This window comes from Linepithema humile, chromosome 5 (assembly GCF_040581485.1).
Source record: "Linepithema humile isolate Giens D197 chromosome 5, Lhum_UNIL_v1.0, whole genome shotgun sequence".
NCBI classification, from domain to species: Eukaryota; Metazoa; Arthropoda; class Insecta; order Hymenoptera; family Formicidae; genus Linepithema; species Linepithema humile.
In genome coordinates this window covers 22855215-22883112 of record NC_090132.1, presented here as the reverse complement: position 1 = coordinate 22883112, position 27898 = coordinate 22855215, and the positions used below count along the sequence as shown (strand labels likewise).

At 38.2% G+C, this 27898-nt stretch overlaps 1 protein-coding gene across 4 annotated transcripts in view; it reads left to right on the top strand.

The window, feature by feature from the left end:
* LOC105676097 (ribosomal protein S6 kinase alpha-5) overlaps positions 1–27564 on the top strand; it is a 31811-nt gene extending 4247 nt beyond the window's left edge. The window contains exons 1-8 of one of the 4 annotated variants that reach the window (XM_067356200.1): positions 945–1599; positions 2597–3326; positions 20046–20120; positions 21608–21826; positions 22116–22231; positions 22530–22730; positions 23102–23536; positions 23650–27564. In XM_067356200.1, coding sequence (XP_067212301.1) covers positions 2603–3326; positions 20046–20120; positions 21608–21826; positions 22116–22231; positions 22530–22730; positions 23102–23536; positions 23650–25248 — 3369 coding nt within the window. In that variant the 5' untranslated portion in view covers positions 945–1599; positions 2597–2602 and the 3' untranslated portion in view covers positions 25249–27564. Of the gene's footprint in view, positions 1–944; positions 1600–2485; positions 3327–20045; positions 20121–21607; positions 21827–22115; positions 22232–22529; positions 22731–23101; positions 23537–23649 lie in introns of those variants that run through there. The other 3 variants (XM_012373705.2, XM_067356198.1, XM_067356201.1) reach the window with 3 other exon arrangements.
* Positions 27565–27898: the final 334 nt, after the last annotated feature.

Sequence of the window (27898 nt, the reverse complement as noted above, 5' to 3'; positions counted from 1 at the left end):
CTATTGTTTTATAGTTTTTCACCAAACTGTTTATGTTTTTCCGTTTTACTTTTTGTCGTCCAATGATTATATCCAGTTTTGATCACTTTAGTTCATGAGTTTCTAAAAAGAAGGAAACTCGACAAAAAAAATTAGCAAAAAGTTTGGATCGTCAGAGCCTGAAGTTTTCGATGTAGTAGCTTATTTTGCTTCGCGTGCTCGTTCGTATAGACAACGCTTAATAGACCGTAAACCGTACGTTGGTGAGTCAGTTGTCCGCCCGAAAAAATTTCAAATGCAGAACCCTCATATACAATATTCCTAATTGTCATGTTGATAGCTTCGAAAAACAGATTATTTCATAAAACTCTTACAAGTATCTTCACTAGTATTTTCAGAGTTTATAAAGTTTTTCTACACATTAATTTCGAAAATTGAGCTTTGTGTCTTATTAAAAGTCTTATGTGTTAGCTGCCTTTTCTAAATTATCTTTTGCTCTAAAAAAAAAAGTTATTTGTTCAAAGTTATTTAATAAAGAGCTTCTTGTTTTTAATATTTTTCCACAATTATTTTCATCGTTATGTGTCTGATTAACAGACGATAGGCGATTCTAGAATATCCGAATTTATATATTGTAGCGCAATGATTCTATTGCACATTTTTCTTTATTGCGGCGCACACAAGAGACAGGGGGTTATCCACCCCGCAAGAAATATGTGAATTCTTGATATTTTCTCGCTATAAAACTGTAAGACGCGTAACATAACTGCTACTATCAAATCCGTGTAATCTTATCTTATCAGAATCCAGTGAGCTCCATTATTCTAAATTTTACTTTGGAAAAATCTTGTTTTCTCCTCGTTTTACTTTATCACAGGCACATAGGGATGCTGATGCCGCCACTGGGCGGTGTCTCGTGTTTTCTAAATCAGCTGTTAACACTTTACGGCAGTATGGTGGGGATAGTGGTGGGGAAACGAGCGCTTGGTGCTGTAGAACGTGCTCGTCGGTCAGTCAGTAGCGAATCCTCATAGAGTGAACTTCGCGCAACGCGTACAATTTTTTTTTAAATTTGATCAGTGCAATCCAGTACATTGATCGGTGCTCCACGAGTAAGTTTCAAGCATTGTGTGTTTACGCGGATGAAATTCAGCTCCTCGGGACGAGCGAGTGACAGACGTGCGAAGGCACGTGTTCTCACACGCACCGTAGCTTACATGCCACGGTGATTAAACGCGATTCCGTCGATTGCGAGTGAAAGTGGAACTTTCAAAGGTGGAACAGCCGGGACTTTCCGAAAAGTCCGTGATCAGACGTTTTCGTTAGGTCGATGCTTTTGATGCTTTCTATCTTTCTGGCGTCGGAGGATTTTGAAATATCAGTGTGCTTCCTTGACGTAACTAGAGACAACACCCAGTGGAAACTTCCACTTTGTACTTCAAACTTTGAGGCACGCGCTTGGACTCGCTTTTTTCATGCACGATCCAAGGAGAAATAGATAAAACAACCGTGGGACCAAAATATAACAAACGTATGACAGATGGATAGTTCGAAGTTCACGTTGGAAACTTGAAGAACGTGGAATTCCATATTCACCGACTGAGGCAAACAACGTTTTTGGTTAGTCAACGCAAAATTCTTTCTCTCTCTCTCGATCCGCGGAAAAACGAAGCAGATATTTCGCGAATCTGGCCAAGGCCTCGAGCATCTGCGACGACCGAGCGAACCAACCGAGAGAACAGTGTCGTCTGCTCGCCGCGCACCGAGCACTACCGAAGTGCCTAAAGTGTGTCAGTAGGATAACGCGACGGCGATCCGTTTCGTTCGGGCTCGCCGCTTTTGCTCGACGGCCGCTCGTTTCCGTGCAATAATTGGAACACACCACGGTGCGGTAACGCGCGTTCCTCGCACCGATAAAAAACCACCGGTAAATTGCGACATCGTCGCGGCAGCGCCGGGAACAAAAATTCGAAGCGAAGGACGTTTGTCGCTCTCCGCTCTGCGGATCCGGACAACTTTTCAGATCGGACGCCGTACCAGTCGTGTTTCACGCGACTACACGCATCAAAGACACATGTCGTGCGAGCCCGGCGTTGCTATCGCGTTTTATCAGTCAACCGTACAAACTCCACGTTACCCCAATATTACGCGATCGAGATAATAATTGAAACGAATTCCCTGAAGAGATTCCGCAATCAGAAGCACATTCGTGCAATTTGTTTTTTAAAAGTTTTATCGTGCAATTTGTTTTTTGAGAATTTTATCGCGCAATTTGTTTTTTTGTTCAATTTGATCAGTGTACGAATATATTAAAATATATCGGAACGGTCAGAATACATCGTGCTCCACGAACACACTTCGAGTGTCGTGCGTTTACGCAGGGGATCGTTTGTCCGGAAATTGAGAGAATAGCGATGGCACGAGTTGTACTTTCGAAGGATAATCGCTACTCACGATCGGTTATTCGGCTCCGGAAGTAAATCGGCGTTGTATTTGGCTGTAACAGAATCCGGATCGAGACACGGAAAGATTGACTTATGTCAATCGCTGGCCTAGCCTCTGCCTCCTCCCCCCCTTTTCACCTTCAATTGCGCTGACATTGCACGTGCCGCGACAGTGACGTATGCGGCAAGCGACGGATCCCGAGTTGACGATTGCGATGGACGAAGAGGAGAAGATCGCGATGGACGAGGCTTCCACGAGTTCGACGAAGAGGCTACAGCAGCAGGACGAGAGTATTGACCTTGCACACGTCGACATCGTGACGTACGCGCCAGGCTTCGATCCCTGGGTCGAGCCTTGCGTAGGGGTGGAAAGCATCGTGGAGCGGTCGGTTCCCGCGAGTCCGATGAAGAAAAAGCAAAATGACAGCGGTTACTCTGAAGGTAGCTGCGGCGACTTCGAAGTCTCCGACGTCTATCACGAGCAACACGATCAGGCGGATTTCAGCGGCAGTCCCGACAGCGACAACGATGTCATCGTCATCGGCGAGGTTTTCTCAAACTCCCTGACAGAGGTAGCGAATTGGCAGGGCAACCAACAGAACATTCCTTCCCGTCTGGTCGAGATCGTAGATCTCGTCGTCAGAGACTCGATCGCCCAAGCCGTGGACGATCGGAATGTCGGAAACTCCGTCGAGATCATAGAGGATGTCACTGAGGATTGTCGCGCCCAAATTGTCGACGATCTCGACGACTCGGTCGAGATTATAGACAACCTGAGCAGCGCGGATTCCGGAAGACAAGACACGGGAGATAACGCGGACGACGTGAATGCCGACTCTGCTGTGAACGTCAAGGACTCCGTCGATGATGATCCCTACGGCATCTACAGGGAGCCAAGAAGCGGTAAGATAAACACAAGTCGTGATAATATAATGATATACTGTCGTTCCACGGACTTTTCGTTTTCGCGAAACGTCGTATCTCCACGCCGATTGCACTTTCCGGCCAGCGATTTTTCAATGATCGTCCTATATATTACAATTGTCTAACGGTAGTTTGAAAATCTTTTTTTTTTTTTTTACGTCAAAGAGGTATTCCGTATTTATCAAATTAGAAAATAAATAAATAGTAAAGGAAAAATAGTTTAAGACGCAAAAGTGTTTTACGATGACCGGCGCGTGATATGACGGTGATGAAACTTCAACTTCAGCGTGTATACGTAAATAGGGCTGATTCTAAACTTCAGGCTTCTTAAAACCATTAGGTATCGACCTGAATATTTAACATTTCCGCATTTGACGCTGCAGCTCGCAATATCAGCGAAATCAGTGCATTCCCAAGTGACGAGCTCTAATTATATCTGTCGCAACAATTTATTAAAGCGTGATTCTCAATTCTGGGGAAAAATAAACGCGAAAAGTTTCCATATTTATTTATCTCTTTCAGTTTATATTTCTTTTATTTGCTCAGCATTTTGAAGCGTGAACACATTTCTGCTTCGCACTGTGCGAACAATTGTCTGATGAATATCGGCAGTAAACTGCTGCTTTTGAATTTTTTTCTCGTGCTAGCTATTTTTGCGGCAATTTTCACTTACACGTATTGCGACCTAACTAATTACATTAATAAACAACATAATTAATTTATAACAAATAATTACATTAACAATTTAATAAATTTATAAATATGCGTTATGCACAACTGAAATATCTCTCGCGAGAAAAAGAGAAGGCTGCCAGGCGCGAACATTCACCGCTTAATTTTTTCTCAGCGTGAATATAACTTCTCGACTCATCCGCTTTTCTAACCGCGGGATATTATATCCCTGGCGTGTATTCTTTTATAACCGTTTCGTTTTGTGCGCTTTTTGAAAAGAGTGATCACATTTTGAGAGCTTTGTTCGCGTTCTGTGTTGATTCAGGTTGCGCTGAATGCGACAAACACCTTCTCAAAATACGCCATAGCGCACGCGTTGCAATTTTTTGTCGTTACATTCTTGTTGATGCCTCGCAGATGTTTACAATCATTTATATTTGTTATACTTTTTACTTCTGCTTAAATATTTAAAGCCGACTGTATGTATATTTGCTGGCCAAATTGCCTTCCGCATTGCTTCTTGTATAACATACTGCACTTCAACGGCAGAATGGCATTTTTTCCATTTTGTTTTTCGTTACGTACGGAATATTTTGCACGCGTATTTTTAGCGAAAGGGTGAAAAGTTAATAAAGTACATAAGATTTTAATCACTTTCTCTCCCGGAGATATATAAGACGCAAAATAGTTGAAGCGCGCAGGTTTTGTACGCTTTCGAAATCGATCATGTCAAACCGAGCTCATTTTAAGTCTCCGAGAATTAACGCTACGTAACTTATAATAAAAACACTCTCGAGGATTTTTTTTTTTACTTTGTATCAATCTTTACATTATTTTCTTCAATGTTTATCGTATTTTATGTGTTTGTTAAAATTAAAATTTTTGTAATATACAAATATTTGCAAGTTTAGTAATAAACAAAGATTTCATGAGATTAAAGTCCAATATTTAGCACATTGACGAAAGTGTAAGAAATTAGCGGAAATATTTTATTTTCTCTCTGCGCAAAACGAGATCTAGTTACAACAAACAGCTGAATGCGAAAATCCGCGTGTTTCTTTGTGGACAAACAAATTAATCGACACACAGATAGGTGGTTTATAAGTTTATTCTCGTTGTTCGTTCGTTGAATAACTGTACCATCTCTGCAAGTGTTATGGGGGATCTAAAAATAAACCAGTATTATCAATGAATATACGAGAAGCCGTATTGAAAGCCAGCACAAAAATATCCAATTACATATGGCATTCGAGTATTTTCGATAACTGTTTTTCTCTCTCCATCATTCTTCAAGATAAGCTATTGTGTGTCTAAAGTTTATATAACATACATACATGCTGTCATGAAAACATGTTTATTGCTATTTATAACAATCAGATCGATTTCGCAACCGAGGAAAAAAAGAGCGAAAAGTACTTTATGAGTATTATTTTCTCTTTCACACGTTTCTCACTGATAATTACTGAAATGCAATTAAACTATGAAAGAAAATTAACGCATTTCGCAGAAAATAGATAGAAAAATATGTACATGAATGTAATTTAAGCCTGTAATTTAAGCCTGGCTTTCTTCGCGATTTTTCCTCTGTGAAGTAAGGATTAACTGAATGTGTTTGTGTAAAGTGTAACAAACATCTGTGTAACGCAAATTTTCATTAAAAGCCCATTGTATTTAATACAAACACAAATACACAAAATTGAAGAGGAACAATCTATATACACACCTGTTGTGCAAACACGTTGACAATGCATGGATGATTGACGCAAAAACAATTATTTCAGAACCGTGTTTTCCAAAGTTTCGTAGAACTTTGATGCCTCAGCCATTTGCGCGTGCAAAATTGTTACAAGTCATTTTATATATACTGTAATCGCAAAGAGATTGCAATTCAAAATGACCGCGTGTACAGGGCGTTACAGAATTGTTGCCTCAATTACGAATAATACAAGAAATGTTGGCATTTAAAAATTCGAAATAATGGATTTTAATTAATTGAACAAAAAGAGCAAAATTTGACATGTGTATAAAGTACTATTCTTTATATTTATTATTAATATTATTTTTTATACTTTTTAATCTTTATTATAGAGAAATCTGTCTTTATGAAGGGAAATTCTACATTAATAAAAAAAAGTTCGCAATTAGGAAAAGGAAATTCGCAAAAAAATATAAGATAAAAGAGTGCAGATTTACATATTTACACGTATTCTTTTGCGTGCTCTTAAACAAATTCTTGGTAATAAAAAAAAATTTAGAAGAGATTAAGCACGCAGTTGCACCGAGCGATAGGTATTCGTGTCGTTTTGCTATAAAAAGACCGGTTTTAATAAACAAAAAGATATTAAAAACTCCACGTGAACATTGGACAAACATAACATGATTGAGTCGATCAATGCCTAATAATCTATACTTTGTACGGGAAATAAGTTACCGATGTAGAAGATTCATACAGCTGTTATTCTATAAATAAATGCAAGGCTACTTAGGAATAAGGTCATTCGATGATAAATAGTCAGCATAAAATGATGAACTCCGCTCTTTAATTTTTTTTTATCTAGGTGTTTTTCGTTATATATATATTACTTGTTTATGCGATTGCACGAATAACAATAAAAAAACTGATTAATTTTGGTGGCGCAATTTAAAGTTAAGAAATTTTCTGGCGAATTGAGCCCTGAAAGATCTAAACTGATTGTGAGTTCAAGACTCGAAGAGTTTGACTTTGGAATTATTTTAAGGCACCGCGGAAATTTCTTGTGCACAGTTTCTACTGTTATTGTGTGTGTTGTTCGATAAAGTATAGAAATTTCTTACAAACTTAGGTTGTGTGACTGTCAAAAGTAACATCGGTATTGTGTTAACAGATATAGCTGAAAGCGTTCTTTTGATCATGCATGATATGATTCTTCGTAAACTGTGAACGGCACTGTAATATTTTTCACCGATGCGACGCGATACGATTATCTTACCCAGAGGCCTGACTATGGTTACGTCCACTCGATACATTCAGTGGCGTAATATTTGCCTTGTTTCCGTTACGAAATGGCATCGAAAACGCTTATATGGAACTGTAATATTCGCTCGACCAGCAAATACTCTAATTATTAAGTGAGAAATTTGCAAATTTACCGCACTTCGATTGTTAAGCGGAGAGTTGTGCGATTAGAATTCGCGAGAAGTAAAATCTTTGTGCGATTTGCGTATCCTTCCGAACGAGAAACCATCTGCGAACTTTCCTGCGAACGATACGGACTGACAAGTCACGCTTATGACAATCGTCAATGCGATAGGTTTTGTGAAAGTGCTTTCTAACTGCTTTTGTAATCTCGTCCATTCTTCAAATACAGAAATTCTTTCGGTGATACAGAAAAATCTTTAGTGATACGTAAAGTTAATGAAAATTGTTCGTTCAAATTTAAAAAATTCAAGAAAATTAAATGCACATGATAATTTTAAAGCTCAAATAAGAGTCACTTTTGGACTAGTCATCCGATTGCAAAATTATTCAATAAATTTCTCGATTGCTTTCGATGCAACAGTCTGCATTTTTGCGTGGATTGGCCGAACGCAGTATGTATGTTATCGTTGTTCTTCCCATTGCAACACTGACGCGTCCACATCAACTTCTTCGAGATAAGGGAAAACGATAAAGGCGAAAATTGATACAGTTTAATGAGTCGAAGTTTCAATGCCATTGTTATACGAAAATTATCTTTATATTTATACGAGACAAAGGCAATTCACAATTGATGTATAGTACAGTTTATCGTAGCATAGTAGCAAAAATTGAAAGATTATTTGCAAACAGTTTTTTTAATCCATTTTTTTTTTTTTTTTTAATTTAAAGAAGATTTCACTTTACAGTGGAGAAAGTTAAATTTTTCAATTACTTCTTTTTTTTAATTCTTAAGATGTGAACATACTGTTCCAACTAGGAGCTTCAGTTTTCTATAAAATTATTCCGGTTTCAATCTCACGATAAAAAGCACGTGACACGAGTGATGAGGACGGAGCGGGAGGGAGGGGGGGGGGGGGCGATGTTTTCCGTCGTACGTTACGCCACTGGAAATTTTAACGGCGACCAGAGTCGGTCGCTCCGGTCGGACCGATGCATGTGCAGCGCAAAGCAACCTGAGCCGACGTATATAAGTGCGCGGATGCACTACGTCGCGGCCCGTTATCGAACGGACTAAAAGTGGTTTCTCCTCGATTTGGGTTTCCACACCGGGATTTTTCCATTTGTCACAGGAAAAAGGAGAGATGCGCGCACATAAATTATATTCTTCTTTTTCTATTCTTCTTTTTCTATTCTTCTTTTTGCCAGAAGAATCTGGCAAAAAAAAATAAAAAATAAAAAATAAGAGTGAAAAATGAAAAAGGTTTCTCAGTAGAATCGAATAGAAGCATTAATGGTTCATAGCATCAATGGTACATAGTTGAATAAGGCATAGCAAAGTTTTTCAATAGAATAAAATATAAAACATCATAAAAAGAGAAAGCGTAACAGAAGTCCATCCAGTATACTTAAGATAGATTTTCAAATTCAACAGTTTTTAAAAATTAGCTTTTACAGCATATGATTAATAGATGTGTGGATTCAGGTAAAATGTTTGGAAAAAAAGATAATGGAAATGTGGGGCAGGGTCGAAATAGTAAAGAATGAATCGAACATGTTACTTAAACTATCTTTTTCAAAGAAAAATGTGAACAATGGCCCGTATGCGGCTTGCCAACCTGGTTGGCTTGTAAGGCCGGCTTCAGATCTTTTCACGTTTTATTAAGATTTTAGACTTATGAGACTATTAACATTTTTCAGTTTTGATTTTTTAATTTTTTAAACTGGCAATGAAGGTGATTGTAGTTTTCGCCATATTTTATCATTCTCGGTATGCCTTTTCGAACGTATATTTATTTTTCAATTTATTTGCATTATTCTCACAATATTTTAACAACTTACGCTTTATTTTTTACTTCATTGAGAAGCGACACGGCTGGATCGCGCATAAATGTTCAATGTATTTCTGTTATTAACCTTTATGGCGAATCTCTTCGTTACACCTGCTTATTTATACATTTTGTTTTTCCACCTTTTACCGGTGATAAGACGCGATCGAGTTTCGCGAGCGGCTTTTAATCATCGGTTGCGTTAAACTTTGGTATCATCGTCGATGAGGAGCGCATTAGCATTGACTAAATTAGCAATCATTAGCGCGAAGTGTGTACCTGTATGCGATATGCAAGCGAAACGATAGTGTTGCATTCGTTTCTTCTTGCGGACAGGTATTAAACTTGCCTGCGTCCTAATGCAGATATTTTCCATTGTGCAGGCACGTGACAGTCACGCGCATGCATCGTTAATAAAGATAGCGTGCGGATTTAGCTCCGTGCGCTGTTTTATTTGAGAAATTAACCATTCCAGATTTTTACGACGAGTTTAATTACCGCTGACCGATAATTTCCGTAATTGCAAATACCTGAATTTTTTGTTAAAAAAAGTACTTGTACTTATTACGCACGGCTATATTTTTTTTTAACTTTGTTACAAAACAGAGAGTTTCGTAATTTTGTATATTGAAAACATCTCGGAGAAAAAAATACGCTAAACAGGTCGGTACACAAGAATAAAAATAAAATAATTTTTTTATAAATACATTTAATGTCACAGCGATATTCATTACGCATTGATTTCATCTCAAAATAATTGCAAGCAGTAAATAATAAACAATACTCTGCTTGCTTGTAACGTTATACGTGCAGCATCATTTAATTATAGTGATAAAAGATCCATGCGGACAGCGCGACCTTTATACCCCGCGTATTGTTTCTATGACAATCTACTATAATTGATGATACAAAGAGAACTCTTCGTTTTTCTCGTACGAAGCGAGTGAAATTGGTTTAGCGTAACTCGTTTAGTAAGATTTCGCGTGTATCGCGAGAGTAAAGCGCGCAAGAGTATGCATATTACTTTCACATTTCACTTCGGCCAGCTTCGCTCGGAAATCTCTTGGCGAACAGTCTTTAAAAATTTAATCTCCGCGAATGTGCTCCAGTGATTGTCGATAGCTCGCAAATTTATAACCATTAATGCTTCATCGTAATTAAAAACTCTCTTGTTATTCCTTTCTTTTTATTCGTTGCATTTGATGGAATCGCTCTTGCAGCGCGACGCCGATTGATGCGCGCAATAAAGTAATAAAACTCATAAAGTGCATAAATTACAAAGGAAAATGCGTAATATAAAATGCAAAACGTAAACTAGTATATATAGGTACTAGATTTTGTACTTTTACTAGAAAATTAGAACACAAGAAAGAAAATAGCATACAACAAAATAGATATAGACAGTTTAATATATTTATTTAATAACAGCTGTTTGCTGGGAGTTGTTTATGTTAGACTAGGCGTCGCGTGATCTTACATATTGTTTTGCACGTTTATCGCATTGCTTTATTGCTTTTATCCAAAAATAAAAAATTATTTTTATCACAAAAGCAGGCCGGTCACGTTTTTCTCACTAAATATAGAAAAATAAAATCGATCTTACAAAATATTGATTTATTATTCACAATTATAATTAATCATTGACAAAATTTATATACTTTATAATAAAAACACATATGTGCATTTTAACATTTTGCATTCGAGTCCACTAATGTTTTGTCTTACATGATCGTCGATTCGAAATAAAAATTCGAAAGTTTAATTAAAATTATACTTGAAAACTCGGGAATAATTCATGATTACTATGGATGAGAAAAGATACACGTTGTGGGCGGCCGAATTAAGTAGGTCACGTGGCACGTTTCGGTTCTTGGCATCGATAATGAGGAAAACGGTTCTAAGGTCGCCGGAATCGTGACGGTTATAGCACAAACACTGATGATACCTTTCCATTTAGTATGTATTATTTAGAGTTGTGTCTGAAATTCCGGGATATTTCTCCATTTACATCGAAGTGCTCATAAAAACATATAATATAAGCATTAAATTCAAAGAAAGACAAATTTATCGCATTAGTATACAATAACATAAACATATAAATATTTCCTCTTAAACACATGGAGACTAGGTTGTTCTTTCGAGAATTGATATTATATTTGTTTTTAATCATCAAAATAGAAATTGTGCGAGGGAAGCTTTCAAGCTTAAAAGCCTTGTGATAAATGATTTAAATTATTTACGGCTATTGTGTTGTGTGTGCTTTTTCAAAAATTGATTTCACGCTAATTCCATAATAAATTAGGTGCTAATTGTCAGAGGATTTGTGTGTACTCTGCCAACGCACAGTGTCCTGCAAAAATCCCTGAAAACATCTAAATTTAGCGACTCGTGTATGCATATAGTATCAAGCGCCTTTCTATTTATAGAACCCGCATCGCGCGTATGTGTGTATATGTGTAACTCGGCAATAATCGTATTCGGCCGTACTACATTCATGACATTGGGATTTCGTCTGGATCGACCGCTTGTATTTGGCCGTCAATTTGCGAAAAATATTGAATAGTTCATAACAAAAAGAACCCTTGTCAAAAATTGAGGTAATTTAGATAATAGCGTATTTTAGTTGATCACAAATGGAGCCCATAATGTGGTATCAATTTTCATAAAAACAACTCATGCCTTGATTTATATTGTTTAGAAGTTTGGTAGTTCTACAAGAATAACCTTTGCCATTGCTTCTTCAATTGTATTTATTAAGAACATAATAATAAAACGTGGTAAAAAGAACAAAACTGGAGAACAAAACAACTTTCGGGAAACAAAGCAAAATGAAATGAGAAAAAAAAATAATAAGAAAGTCATGAAGATTTTTCTTCATTTAAACTGAAATTTGTTAGGTTAATGTGTGCCTGTCTTCTTTCAATTTAATGATTTGCATTTTATTCGATACAAATGTCCGAATGTTAACACGAATTAATCGACGATCAATATTTATATATTGTTAATGAATCGCGCCAGCAGTAATCGAAACGAAATATCAAGATATGAACACTGACATTACCGATAAATCTTAATCAACTTGCTAAGATTTTATTTACCACGGTATACATGTCTTCAACGGATAAATAGTCACAAAAACAACTCGTAATTTGCCTCACGTCGAATGAATAAATATTTATTTATTAATGCTTCTGAGTAATCTTGGCAGGAAGCCGCCACGTGTATAACGAAGATTATTTTGTACCTGTGTTTACAGTACGTACGCTATATATGTCACAATTTACGGTTTGTCAATAGTTCGAAATTGGACGCGATGGATATCAAATATAAATTACCTTTCTCGAAGAATGTTTCATGCGAAAGAAGAATGTTTTGCGAGAAAATATAGCATCAATAATAGCACACTTCGCCGAACTTTGTGACGCTCTTCTACGACTTCAGACAATTCACTCTTCAATATTATATTTTTTAATTAAATTTTTACTTGAATTGTCGATCTCAAAGAGAAAAAAGGACATCGAGGAAGAAGTTGAGGAAAAAGGCTATTTTATTTGTCATTGGACACAGTTATAAATAACTCTGGTTTATAACTCGAATCCGCGTGAAATCTAATACCATTCGATCGCAAAGCTGCAAGTAGAGATCGATTACACATCTCAGCGGCTGTGCAAGCCACTCTTCGCATCGGCAAGATCGGCAGTCACGGTCGGAGAATCACTGTACCACTATCACGTAACACTTTACCAACAACGTGCGCGCACTGTTGTAATCATCGCAGAACGCTTCATACTATTACCGCGTACTGCATATTGTGATAAAAACATCTGGAGCAATGCTTAGTCAGACAGGTTTCGCCATTGCATACTAAACGGCGGAAAAGAATTCGCAACGCCTATCGGAACTTCGAAGAGGCGCTCGCATTCGACGAGGCGAATTGTTATGCAACGTTAATGCGGCGTTCGTAAAAAGAGAAAGAGAGAGGAGAAGGGGGGAAGAGAAGGGTAGCTAGCCATTGTTGTAGCAGGACGGAGAATTCTACCTGGAGAATTAAAATATTAAAATGTTCGAGCAAATTATTTCTGTTATCAATTATTTGTGTCGCCGACGACGACGACAACAATGATGACGACGCTGTATCTAACGTCGCGGATACTCTTGCAAGACTTGTCGATAAACTCAGTGATGCAACGAGAGAGAGAGAGAGAGAGAAAAAGAGAGAGAAACGCTAGTGACATGCACGTAACACACGAAACGTTCGTTATGTCACCGCTGTCGCGGTCGGTTTTTCTCTGGTATAATTACGCCATCAAGTAAATTAATATTTAAACATCATGATGCATGCAGCCCCTCGTGAATTCGTTTTCAACCGTGAGATGCTCAACTATTTGCGGAGAACGTTGGATTAAAGGGAATCGACTTAATTCTCCTTAATTCTCTCTCTTCCCTCTAATAAAGCACTTTTACATTTGTTGAAAATTTTATTGGATATTTTGAGTAAAAATTTGCACGGAGAAAACTCGTTTTATTTTATTGCGCGCAATTTTCTTGCTCTTTTATGATATTGCTCTTTCTTCTAGCATTGTTTATTTCGTTATATTGCTCTTTCTTCTAGGTATTTTCTTCTAGCATTGTTTATTTCGATTAATCGTGGTTGCAGGCTTTACGCAACAAGCATTATTATTTCAGTTTTATGTGTGCAAGATAATTTTAATATATAATATAACATAACTATGCTATACTCTTTAATCACAAACGATATTTATCCTAACCGTACAGATATTGTCTTAATAACAATAAAATCATTTATTTTGACTAACTAAATTTGACATGCAAAATACTTCAAGAAAATCGTTTCGCCGGACCTGTGCATTTACTAATTAATGCTTAATGACTTTTTTATGCAATGATAACGAATAGGAAGAAGTTTTTTTAGGTTTTTACAACTAATTTTTTACAATTATCTCTATCAATTAGTCGTATCTTTTTATCATAGACTAGAATGGCGGTTAATAACACACAGGCATATTATAATTTTTTAATATAATCATAAAAGTCATAAAACATTGAATATAATTGTAACATCTTCATTCTGTATATACATTTTATTTACATTTGTGCAAGAATCGGAATAAAAATTTCAGTAATGTAAATTATGATTAATATTAATAAAATCGATTATAGAAATTAATAAAATAATAAAAAATATATTTGTTACTTATAAAAACTGTTCTTTGCATGCTAATTAAAGCGCGTGTTGCTTTTGATGCACGAGTCGCGACGGGAGACTAAATATATCTCGAAATAAAAGAACGCAAATATATTTTTATCATGTTCTCTTACGTTTACAATTTGAATAGATTTTTCCCGTAGACATACTTCTTCACACATGGACTTGAGATGCGATCGCGACGACGACTATTTTTTCTTGCAGATCGAAACGGGTACCGGCGAGTAAACAAGCCGATCCCCGACGCGAGTTATGTGTCTAAATATAAAATCGCAACAAATCAATACATAACGAGCGTGTCCCCGTGCGCGATATGTCCGATAAATGCCGGAATGGATATCTAGAGCGGCTTCGCCTCGTGCTTCGTCGTCTGTATCGAGCATGTCGAAGCACAATCGAACATTTTGAAGAGAGATTATCGAACGACGCGGAGAGTGCAACAGCACTGGGGGCTCTTATCATTAGCGGCTTCCCCACGACGATCGATATTTTTATATATCAATTCCTCGGGAAAGCGTACACACGCGATAAAAAGACGTGAAAGGAACGTCACGTGTCTTTCGCATACATAATGAACGATCTAATGAAATATTGCGAGTGGGAGTAATGAAATAATGGCATAAGTCATACGATGCTTTCCAATTCTGTGAAACGAGACGTCGCAGAATTGCAAAATAATTAAATACTTCGTTAAATACCAATTCATTTAATCCGCACAAAATTCACAGGTTTTCGCGATGATATTTTTTTTCGCGTCGATCACGCTTGTGTCTCTCAGTTCGAAAAAAGAATTTTCCGCTCTCTACCGAGGAAATCCCGATTTCGAGATGCGCTCGATTTTATTGATATTCTACGGGACGTCGATAGGACACTTTCAATACGAGATGAATGAGTTTCCTTGTTGATCGACGACTCTAGTCGTCTTCGATTGTCCGATGCGACGCGGTACTTCTGTCTCGCCTCAATTAATTGAGATGGTAACCGCTAGGCTCGTCGCAACCTCTCTCGCCGCACGTGTACCGGCCCCACACGTGCTGCGGGAGGCAGAGCCCACGGCCACCGCGACTGGAATGTATATGACGAAGCAGTATGGTATCAAGTAACGGTCGCGCCACGCGTCGATGAGATATGCTCGTGGTCCTGAGTGAATTTTTTTTCTTCTGCCGGAAGAGCGTTGGACACGTCGGTCTTTCCCTTCGAGCTAAATCTTTCAGATACCGAGCCCGTTCACTATACTCAAGTCGCGCCCGTGGGAGTGAATCCACTTTACTGTATTGCGAGAAAAAACATAAGGGGCGAGGGCCGGCAAAATGACTCTAATGCACACAGAAAAATATCATTCTATTGCTAAGAAAAGTAATTACTCGGCTTACTCTTCTTTTTTTAAGTTTAACAATTATCTTTGATAAAGAATATTTTCTTGATAATGGTCTTAAAATATACTCATCACAAATTTTTGATAAACTCATTATCATATACTCAAAAGAGGTAATTATTTTTTGATGAAGAATATTATAAAATTGTATCGAAGAAAAGTCAGATTTGGTTAATTTAATAAGCAAATAGAATTCTTTTTTAAATTTAATATTCTTGATTGAAGTATTGAACTTACTGGGATCAAAATATATTTTGAATAAATTTGATGCTTATGATGAACTTACGATAGATTTGCGGATATATGAACTTATAAAATACTTAAAACAAGTAATATTTACTTGAATACAGTATGTATTTTTCTGTGTGTGGAGACTTTTATATAATAACACACTTCACGCCGCGGAAGAATTATCACCGTGAAAAATATAATGGAACAATATGATTCTTGTTCCTCCATTGCTTAGATTCTTGTTTTATATAAGAACTCGCTAATTTATTTCGAGATATAACTGTGGTGCGGGATACGCAACGGCAGAGACGAGATCGAAATTGATGCGGCCAATTTTGCGCGCCGCCGCTATGCCACGTCTAAATTACTTTTGCACGCCTTCCGCATTTTTATAATTTCATCTCGGATATTTTTTCGCAGCTTAACTTTTTATAAATAATAATAGCTGGCGCCGTGTCTTATTAATTTACGTTGTAATAATTGTGTAATTTTTTTGTAAATGCGCGCAGACGTGATATCGCAGAAGGTGCATCGCGATTGCGCACACACGCATTGTGCATACGTGTGCATAGTCGCGGACCGACGAAAGAAAGTAGTTAGTCCCGTTACGAAATAGCGAGTGAATGCCGACTATCTGGGTCAGACAAAAGCGGAACTTCCGCAACTCGCGATTGCACCGTCGTTACCGCTACTTCGAGCGGCACGCGCTCGTTGCGAATTAAAAGTGATAACGAAACGCGTGCGTCGACGCAGCCGTTTTTTCCACATTTAATTTGCCGCCGCTGCGATGCGGAAAAATATCCGGCGGTCTCGGTTGCACGGCGAAACTTCAGCTAACGGAATCTCAATCCGGAATTTATTATATAATAATCCGGAATGACAGGAGAGAGATATCGAGGGGCGTTGAGAACGATCTTGGAATTTAGATAGGTACTGAAACTTTAATCAATGCTCTCGATCATAAGATTATCGGAATCGACGCTGGTTCCCGTTATAATTCCCGGAATTGACTTCTTTTTAGCGCAAGAGCAAAAGAAAGAGATATATTTTAGAAAAAGAATGCGTATAAAGTTCTGCCACAGTGTCGCTACGCGCGCAAAGGTGATCCCGCGAAACTGGCGTCCCGCTCTTGCGATATTACGGTACATCTTTCCCGATTGTTTTTCCCTCGGCGCAATTGAGCGTCGAAAAAAGGGAACTCATTATTCACGAGCGAGAGGGGCCGGAATGCCGTTCCGAAGTAACGGAGAAGCGGGCAAGCTTGCGCTTCGAGGCGGCGAAGGCGGCCGAATCGAATTCATCGGCTCGATCGAAGAATCGCTGTCGCAGACGCCTAACGAAATTCGCGTCGAAATTTGCGAATACGCGATCCGGCAAGTGGGTCACAATCGAGTGGGGTGGGTGTACGGGGAGGGCGCGGAGTGTGTGCGTTGCGAATTGCGTGTGCACAACGCCCGCGAGTTCGTGATAATCGCCATGGTACGCCGGTGTGGTCTCTTTTACCGCCTTGACATGCATTTCCTCGAATTGGTAGTCAGGGCTGGGGACGGCCAAGACGAACCCAGATCTCGTACAAAGCCATGATCTCCACGAGTACGCTCGACATCTGTGCTTTCCCCGATTAATCGCTTATTTTCGATCGGCCTGCGCTCTCGTTTTATCGCTCTGCGATTACGCAATCGCGAAGTTGAGGCTAATTTTCGCATTTTCTGAGCATAATTTGTTCAAGCGAGCGTTTTAGTATATATCAGCGATTTTCGAAAGTATTTTGAGAATATTAACATGTCTCTAGAGAAAATAAGAGTGGATTTATGTTTCAGAATGGGCAATTAATGGGCAATTTACAGTGCTCACTGTGAAGGAAAAAGTTTTGATAATTTTGTGGCCGCCAGGCATGTTTGTTGAATGTACACATAGTATAATTAGAATCTAAATATAGTGTAATTTAGGATCAAGACTTACAATATTTTAAAAGAACAAGAACAATAAAAAGAATCTCGTATTAAAGATATTTTTTTATCTCTTGCTTGGATAGAGCAATAGATCAGTGGATAGATTTTAATTCAAAAGATTGGATAGATTTTAATTCAAAGGATTAAAGACGACGTAGTATACTCTACAGTCAACTACGTAGAATTGGTTTTGAACGAGTTTTTCAATGGCACGAGTGATTTGCATACATCCAATCCAAGTGTTGTTAAAAAGCGCCGGAGACTTCAAGCGATTGTGCAAAACTTGTTTTCGCGGTCTCGGCAAAATGGCATTAATCTGTGGCAATGATTTCTTTACCTCGATCTAGCCGGATCTTGTGGTTCCGATTCCTTTCGCCGCGTCTTTATAGTCGACTAAAACTGGGTTTCTCTCTTTGCTGAAAAAAAAAGGAGAAAAAAAAAATGTGCAAAAGGGTAAAGACGGGAAGGTGCAAAAGTGAAAGTGGCAATACCGTTTAACGGAATAATTTCTGTGCAGAATTGCGACCTACTTGTGGCCGTAGCCACAATCTCGAGATCTCTATTTTTCCTTTGCGTCGCCGCCGAATGAGTCAACGAAATGAGCACGCCGGGAGGGGGGGACCAGTCTTTATATTAGTCATCCTTTCCTAATATACATATTAGCAGTTGGGCAGTCGTTATCTCAAACATGTCTTATCCTTTCATTTTTTGCATTTGGAGAATAATATAATCTTTACAGGGCCTGATAACGCGCAAATATTTGTAAGATTAGCTTCTAACTCTAGCATAAATTTAACGAGCTAAAAACGATCTCAGTTGCTTTCCTCAAAAATACATATAATATCCATTTATTTAATAATAGCACAATAATAAGACATACTTAAAAATGGAAGCTATTAGTTGATGATTAATAAATGATTTTGTAAGCAGAAAGGAAGCTGCAGTTCTTGGACTCGCTGCATGAATGCACTTTGCGAACTTAAGCGACGTGCAACTTAAGCGTGATGCGCGCTAAAGCTTGGTAATCATGGTATAAAAGCTTGTATTTTTATCTGATCTGTCCGGGGACCGTCGTCTCGGTCGAGTCGGGATTTTCCTGCGTGAACTTATTACTCCGGCACGGCGCAATATAAAAATTTCAAACATATTTTGCTTAAATATCAATTCCTTGCAGTTTGTTTGAAATTGATTTAATCATAAACGAGAGAAACTATCTCTCGTTCGATTGTAGCAAAATATTTTTCCGTTATTTGTTTACCACATTTGTTCACAGTTTCTCTGAATTACGCATGAAAGATTACTCAACTGATTGTTATCAGTAAACACTTATCAATCATTGCATATTTACTTTCTTGTTTATCCCGCATATTTAGTGTTGTTATTTTGCAAGTTGTATAATTCTGCAATTTTTACATGTAGGTGTTTATTAGATCCGTCACTTTAATTGATAGCATACACAGCACATGTGTTTTGTTACACGAAACCTGGGGTCGCGATAAACACGGTTGTACCGAAGCATAGCCGTGGCAATGCAGCAGCGACGGTGAATTGCTCACGTGTGCATTCACGGCGGCGCACCTGCCGATATTAGCCGCGCATCGCAGGTGCTTGTATCTTTTGCGCGTGACACGTCAAATAAGCGGCATTCCATTCCGCACGGCCGTCCACGCGACGTTTCGCCACGCCACGGACATTCGTGATATTTTTCCTTCGTGTTTTCTCACTTGTACACGGCGCCGAAAGGAAAAAAAAAAATAAATGCGAAGAGTTTTTCATTGTCTCTCGAACAGCTTTGTTAGTTCGCGCGTCGCAATGTTTCATCATTTCCCTCCTCGCGCCTAAGAAACACATACAATCACCACCGCTGAGAAGAATATGCAAATGTTAGAGATAGTATGACCGTTAGAAATTCAAAAATCATTAATCTTGCATAATGTCTCATTGTTTCCGGCCGCAGATGAATTTTGAGTCAGTTGTATTTTAATGAAAATTTTTTTAACGAGATATTTCTATACTTTCTTTTTCTTATATAAGCACCGTCGGATGTATAAATGTATGAAAAATGATGCGCACAATCATATTATTTTTGCATTTCAACATTTTACACGGCTTTCAGTTTTTACGTAAACCTCGTAAGAGCCGCTTCACGATACGCGAGCACACGGAGATCATCAATTTTCCATAATAATCTTTCAGAATCCTCGTAATGGATGTCACAATTGACCGGATATCACTGTCCAAGCGCTTCTGAAACACGTGACAAGTGTGTCTTACGAGAGCGTCATTTTCTGTTACAGTAAATCTGACGGATAATGGAAATCAGAAAGTCGACAGAACACATTTCGATCTGCTGAAAGTTCTCGGCACCGGTGGTAAGCGGTTTTATATTTTTACAAAATAATAGCTTTGCTCGTTTTATTTGCGTTTCTTGCACTCAAGATGAATTGGATACATATTTAGTCTTTGGCGGAAGAAAGAGCAAAGAGAAAACGAGTGCCGAAAGCGCATCTGAAATGAACAGAGCCATTGTCTTCTTTGAGATGTGATTTATTTTTGCATTTAATAATTGCACCAATTCTTATTAACAGTGTTTACTGTAATATTTATAAAGGCATCAAATATTTATATTATAATAATATAATAATATGATTTATTTGATTTATATGTTTTATGTATTTTGTTATATGTTTATTTTAATTACTTAATCATTATACACTTTTTTCTACTATTTGTCATAAAATTAACGGGTTTCCTCTAAACAAAATAATGTTTAATTCATTATGTTCTGTCCATTCGTTGAAAAATAATAGCAATTTATTTTAGATACCTTTCCAATGATCATCCTGTACAATACTGTACTTGTGCTTGAAAAATATTTAAAACTTGATTCTTATAATAATATGCATATATTATATATATTGCATAATTATATATGCATAATAATATGCATATATATTATTATAGGAAACCCGTTAATTTTATGACAAATAGTAGAAAAAGTGTATAATGATTAAGTAATTAAAATAAACATATAACAAAATACATAAAACATATAAATCAAATAATAATATGCATATTATTATAAGAATCAAGTTTTAAATATTTTTCAAGCACAAGTACAGTATTGTACAGGATGATCATTGGAAAGGTATCTAAAATAAATTGCTATCATTTTTCAACGAATGGACAGAACATAATGAATTAAACATTATTTTGTTTAGAGGAAACCCGTTAATTTTATGACAAATAGTAGAAAAAAAGTGTATAATGATTAAGTAATTAAAATAAACATATAACAAAATACATAAAACATATAAATCAAATAAATCATAAAAAAGAGCTACAAATCTGACTGGAGGACGCTTAGTAATAAATATTTTTGAAGTGTCGTTTATCGGAATCGCACAGAAAGTTTTTGAAAACCGTTAAATACACTTTTTAACATGAAAATATCTCGAATACATTTTCGAACACTTTGTTTCAACTTATCAGTGTCTTCAGACGAACAATATTTTGAAAATATTTCTCACTAAACGGATCCCAGATAAATTTGTAACATCTCAGGTAGCATATTCGTTCGTTTCATATACGTTTCTTAAACATATCCAATGTTTTCATATACGTTATTATATGCTACCTGAGATATTTTATCATGTTTATTTTAATTACTTAATTGTATACTTATTTCACACTATATGGAACAAAATTGACAGATTTTCTCTATAAAATAACGTTTAATTCACTTCATTCTGTTGCAAAGTAATAGCGATTTACTTTAGACACTTTTCCCATGGTGTCCAATGAGTTCTTAATACATAAACTACAAGTCACATTTCTACATTGTTTCGTTTTTGCATAGCTTACGGCAAGGTATTTCTCGTGCGAAAAAAGATGGGCACCGATGCCGGTCGACTTTATGCCATGAAGGTGCTGAAGAAGGCCACCATCGTATCCAGGCGGAAAACAACGGAGCATACGAAGACCGAGAGACAAATTCTAGAAGCTATCAGAGACAGTCCCTTCCTGATAACGCTGTACTATGCATTTCAAACGGAAGACAAACTCTATTTAATCTTAGGTAAATTTTCACGAGAAGCTAGAATTCGAAAGAATATAAATTCAAACGGATTTGCGACGACGCGCGTGTTTGCTGCAAATTAAATTTTAGCCGAAAATAATAAAAATGTTTTAAGAAATCATGAATTTATATTTACGTACGGTAAGAATACATGGTACGAATATCAATTTTCTCTTTTGTCCGACACATTTATCAATGTCACAATGTGGATTACACTCGACGGGAAAAGTCCACTTTCATATTTCGAAATATAAATACAGATTTTCTTTGAACATTTTTCTATTTTCAGAATATATCCCTGGCGGCGAAATGTTCATGCACTTATATCAGAACGAGTGCTTTACCGAAGATGCAGTGCGAATTTATATCGGCGAAATTATTTTGGCGTTGGAACGTCTTCACGAGGTATATATTAATGTAATAACAATATACGCACATAAACAACATCATGTTTCATAACAGCGAGTACTTATCGGTTTCTTGTGTGCAAGATACTGATACGAAATAATAATCTATTTATTTATAATGACATATTTGCCTGTTGATTACTTCTTTTAATTGATTGGAACGTGTAATTAATTATTTCTAATTATTTAAAATATAAAAAACGGTAAAAAATGATGCATAAATCACCAATTCGACAAGTCAATCATAAAATGTTTGATAAACATTAAACTAAACCTACGAACTTTTCTTATTGCAGCTTGGTATTATTTATCGCGATATCAAGCTCGAAAATATACTGCTCGATCGAGAAGGACATATCGTGCTGACAGATTTCGGTCTTAGCAAGGAGTTCCTACCGCACGAAAGGAATGGCAACGCGCGTACTTACTCCTTTTGCGGGACTATCGAGTACATGGCACCGGAAGTAGTACGAGGGGGTCCAAACGGACACAATATCGTAAGCTTGGACCTTCCTATCTTTTTTGTATTACCCAGCCACGTTATTTAATCCCCATATCCGGTTTTTTTAATTCTTTCTCAAGTAACAACTTGAGCAAGAACAGCAGTTTGAGTCTCTTTTAATTCTTTGGCTATGTAAGTAGATTTAAATTTTTATATAATTTATAAATATTATAATATTTTTGTAAATATTAAATATAATAATCAAATTAAATTTTGGTAAAAAAAAGCAAATTGGTCACATTGTTGTTTAAAAAATGTGTTTGTAAAAAAGATGTTTATAAGAGCGGAATTATCATTTAGTTACATATATATATATATTCGTTTATTATTGTCAAAACGATTAACTGGTATCTCGTAATGTCACAGGCTGTCGATTGGTGGAGTGTAGGCGTGCTGACATTCGAATTACTGACTGGTGCGTCGCCTTTTACGGTGGAAGGTGAGAAGAATACCCAGAGCGATATTTCAAAGAGGATATTGAATAACGACCCGCCGGCGATGCCGAGCCACCTGAGTGCCAACGTGAGCGATTTCATTACCCGTCTGCTCGTTAAAGACCCACGGCAGAGACTGGGCGGTGGACCGCGCGACGCCAAGGAACTCAAAGAGCATCCCTTCTTTATGAGCGCGGCCCCTGCCTTCACCTGGGAAGCTCTGGAACGGAAACAGATCAGACCGCCCTTCGTTCCCGAAATCAAGGACGAGCTGGACACCAGCAACTTTTCCGAGGAGTTTACGAAAATGAACGTCAACAGCCCGTCGTCGGTGACCGACGATAACAAACAAGATAAGCATTTTTGGGTAAGGTATTCATTTGACACTTGGCGTTTAAGATACGCGCACGCGTTATCAAATGCGTTTACGCTTCCACACCGTGGAACGCCGACGAGTTTCTCACGCGGATGGTTTTACAGGGTTACTCGTATGTGGCGCCTTCGGTACTATTCACCGACAACGCGGTGAGCAGGGACATTTTCGGCGACGAGGAGGGTACTCGGTCGCAGCGGCCTTCGATGTCCAATCTGCTCGCCACGCACTTTGAAGAATCCGCATTCTTCCAGATCTACGAGCTGGACCGGGAAGCGCCAGCTCTGGGCGACGGTAGCTTCTCGATTTGCCTGCGGTGTCGTCATCGCCAGACGCAGCAGGAATATGCCGTGAAGATCGTCAGTCAGCGAGTGGACTGTAGCCGCGAGGAGAATCTGCTGCGCGTGTGCCAGGGCAACCCGTACGTGGTGAAACTGATCGGCGTCTACAACGACCGAGCTCACACGTACTTCGTGATGGAGCTGCTCTCGGGCGGCGAATTGCTGCAGCGACGGCGATCCTTCTCGGAGCGGCAGGCGAGGCGAGTGATGCGGCAACTGGCGTCCGCGGTACGATACATGCATACGCGTGGCGTGGTGCACCGCGATCTCAAGCCGGAAAATATTGTATTCGTGCACCAGGGCGAGGACTCGCCGGTAAAGATAGTGGACTTTGGATTCGCGCGGATGAAGAGCAACTGCGAGCCGTTGCACACGCCGTGCTTCACGCTACCGTACGCCGCTCCGGAAGTATTGGCCCGGCAGGAATACGACGAGAGTTGCGACATGTGGTCCTTGGGCACCATTCTGTATTTCATGTTGTCCGGCATTCCGCTCTCACCTGAAATGGCGGCGCGCATCAGAGCCGGCGAGATCAATCTCGACAGTAACGTCTGGAGTCACGCGTCCAACGCGGCGAAGCTGGTGATGAAGAGTTTGCTGATGGTCGATCCGAGCAAGAGACTTACCGCGAACGATTTGGTCTATCATCCGTGGCTGATGAATAACAATACAATGCCACCAGTGACGCCGAGTGACGCAGTCCACGTGGATCAGACGGCGACCACCAGCTCGATATCGACGTTCGAGCGCGCGAATGATAGCTTCCGGCTGCGCGCGGTCGATTTCGCTAAATTGGCGCAACGTCGCAAGCACAAATGCTCCACTTCCAGCTCCTCGACGTCGAGACCGTCCTCCTCCTCGTCCTCGAGTCCGTCGTCGGTTCAATTGCTGCATCCGCCAAGCGCCGCAGTGAGCAACGTGACCACGACCGCTTCCACTTTGTCGCCGAGCGCCTTTGACTTCAGTGAGGAAAGAGTCAACGAGTACCTGAGTTCCCTGTCTTCTTCCTCGGATTCAAACTCCCCGAGACTCCCGCAGCCGCAGGAGAGGTTTGCTGGCAAAACCATGAAGCGAACGGCGAAGCGCAAGCACAACACCGACCTCGACTCGTCGTGTCAGCAAGAAGCCGCGACGAAGCATCGCCACCGACGCGACGTTGACGAGGAGAATAGCGGTAGCAATAGTAACGGGCCGATGACGCGATCGCGGAAACGCAAACTCGACGAATTGGTCAACTATTCTGACAGTTCCGCCGAGTCGTACGAGTCGTCGACGCAAGTCGCGACGCGAGACGAAACAAACGTCCATAGAAAACATAAGGCCGGCAAGCGGTCCAAACGCCTTCCCACAGTCGTAATCGAATAGAGTTTTCCTACTTACGCTCGGTCCAGTATAATCGCTCCAGTAAATTCTCATCTTGTTTCCTATGCATTTTACACAGTATGTAACACCGCTGCCTTCAGCGTTTGTACGAGACGCAAGCATCGCATCATTCCTATCTCGCGAGAGATTTAGAATATTATATGTATATGTAATTAATTACATAACTACGCCATCTCATCTTCTTTAAATCCATTTTCTATCTAACGGACGATCAGCACGCGAAAACGCATTGACGATTGATGCAAGTGCAATCTTGCAGTATCTGATAGATGGGAAAAATGGACGTGGGTGAAACAATACTGTATCACTGTGGTCAGGGTCTCAAAGAAGTATCAATGTTTCTTCGCGAGAATTTACGCAATATAATACAGAATTTTATTTTTATTACCGCTATCGGGAGTGTAAGTGGACGGATGCGAGTTAAGACGGTGAGTCGTTTTTTTGTTGCGTTAAGCCGGATTATCTGTGATTATACTAATGAAACACGTTATAAATTATTGTAATTATAACGTATTACATGCTCCCGTTAAAATTTTCTTCCGGCGACCGCTTCTGCGATCAGTAAGAACGATTTAAGATATGAACAATAAGGATTGACGGGCCAAAATGAAGAAAATTTTAGCGAATGCTTATGACGAATATACATATATGTGGTGAATGTGCCTCAGAAAACTCATTATGAGTACATAAAGTAATATGGTAGAGATAACGCGCGATTATGCAAAAAAAACAATAGGAGCACTGTTATCGCCAGTGGTACCTCAATAATGGAAAAGGGGGAAAAATTGTGCGTAGAAAAATACGACTTGTTAAAAAAAAAAAAAGTTATAGTACATTAAGCGCTCTTTTACGGAGTGTTATCGAAAATAATTAAATACATTTTTACGACTTTAAAAAAATTTTGTTTCTAATTATGTTAAACATTACTGATAACTAATTGATTACTGATAACTTATACAGGTAATTTTATGGAAAGAAATAACAACGTTATTTAGTAGATAATGTTTTACGATATCTACGATATTTTCGAAAGTTTAAAACATAAAAGTAAAAAAAAATTCTATTTTTTCCTCTGCACAATTCTCTGTCACAAAGCACTAAGAGAAGATCTATTTTATTTGTGTATGCAAGTCTCAGAAAAATGATTCAAAATTGAAATATATCGAGAAAAAGGAACTTGTGGAATAGCAAGTTCAAGATCGACTAACAGTTTCCAGCTGATTGCTGATGAAATGAGAGAAAGAAACTCATTAGAAAAATGACCAAATTAGGAAAATGAGTGAATTCTTCGTAATTGTGTGAACTCTTTGAAAATAGCACAATTGCTGCTGTAAATGTAATTCGTGATGAAAAATGGATTATGTACGTCAATCTTGCGTGGATATGTTCACTGTTGTTGATAGTAACGGCAAATATTTCGACGATTGAATTGTTTTTTTCTTTTATACATGATGATGAAGATAAAGCCAAAAATTTTGAAAACAATAGAATTCTTGCATACATGTAAGAGATAATGTGTGTTTAGTGAGAGGACTGTCTTACCCGATGTGCGGTAAAATCGCTGTGAGAGATGAAATAACAAAATGGCAAAGACTGAAATCTGGTTGTATACCAACTCAGGGAACAGACGCGTGTTAATTGAGTAATGTCTTGTGCTATTTTATGCGAGATAGCGTTATGCGAAAAAAAAGCATGCACGCATGCTTCTACCAAAGACGACTGAAGCAACACTGCTCCGTAAGACCAAAAAATGCACGGTATGTAGCGGTGAGAGAAGCTATATACATATACATATATGATGTGTGTATATGTATATGAATATACATGTACATATACATGAGATTTTCGAATTTCTCTTATAATAATGGTTATTATATATAGATATTTAAAAAGAGGCAGATGTAACAGATTATATCTATATATTTAATAAAACATTTCGCTATAGAGAATCATATTCTTTAATAAAAGAGATATGTATATACACATATATATATACATATATATATATATTTCTATTTAGGATCATAAAAGTCATCAAGTGAATCTTATAAGTTACATCAGTTGCCTGAGATAGAACAAATTGTGTTTTTCTAGTGATATATCACTTGTTATGTTACTACGGTCCTTCAAAGTTCAAAGGCGATGTATGCATATATAAAATATATGAAGAGTTACAGGTCAAAGCTTGTATCATATGAGAGTGCTGTTCTGTTGCTATAAGTACGTAAAAGAGACACCTACACCTTTGTTACCACACTGGTTGTTAAATATATTATAACGCAATATTTATTTATATAACGCAGCTTTTTCTATTATTTTGCACCCACCATTCAACATTCCTTAAATATCCAATTTTTATATTAAGACATTCTTAACATTAACGCAGTCTTGACATCTTATTTCACGTTTAATAGCGAAATGTCAATATGTTTATATGTGAATTAATACGCTTGGAAAGAAATTTCAACGGAGATCGAGTGGTCAAATGTCTCGTAGGATTTCTTTCCGTACTTTTATCGCATTTTTTCTAATTATTCGTAATACGATTAGTCATGTATTCTGTTTAATTACTATTCAACTGTCACCGGCTTTGAACGCTAATTGCTTCGCGCGGCATTGTGCGCGCTCATCC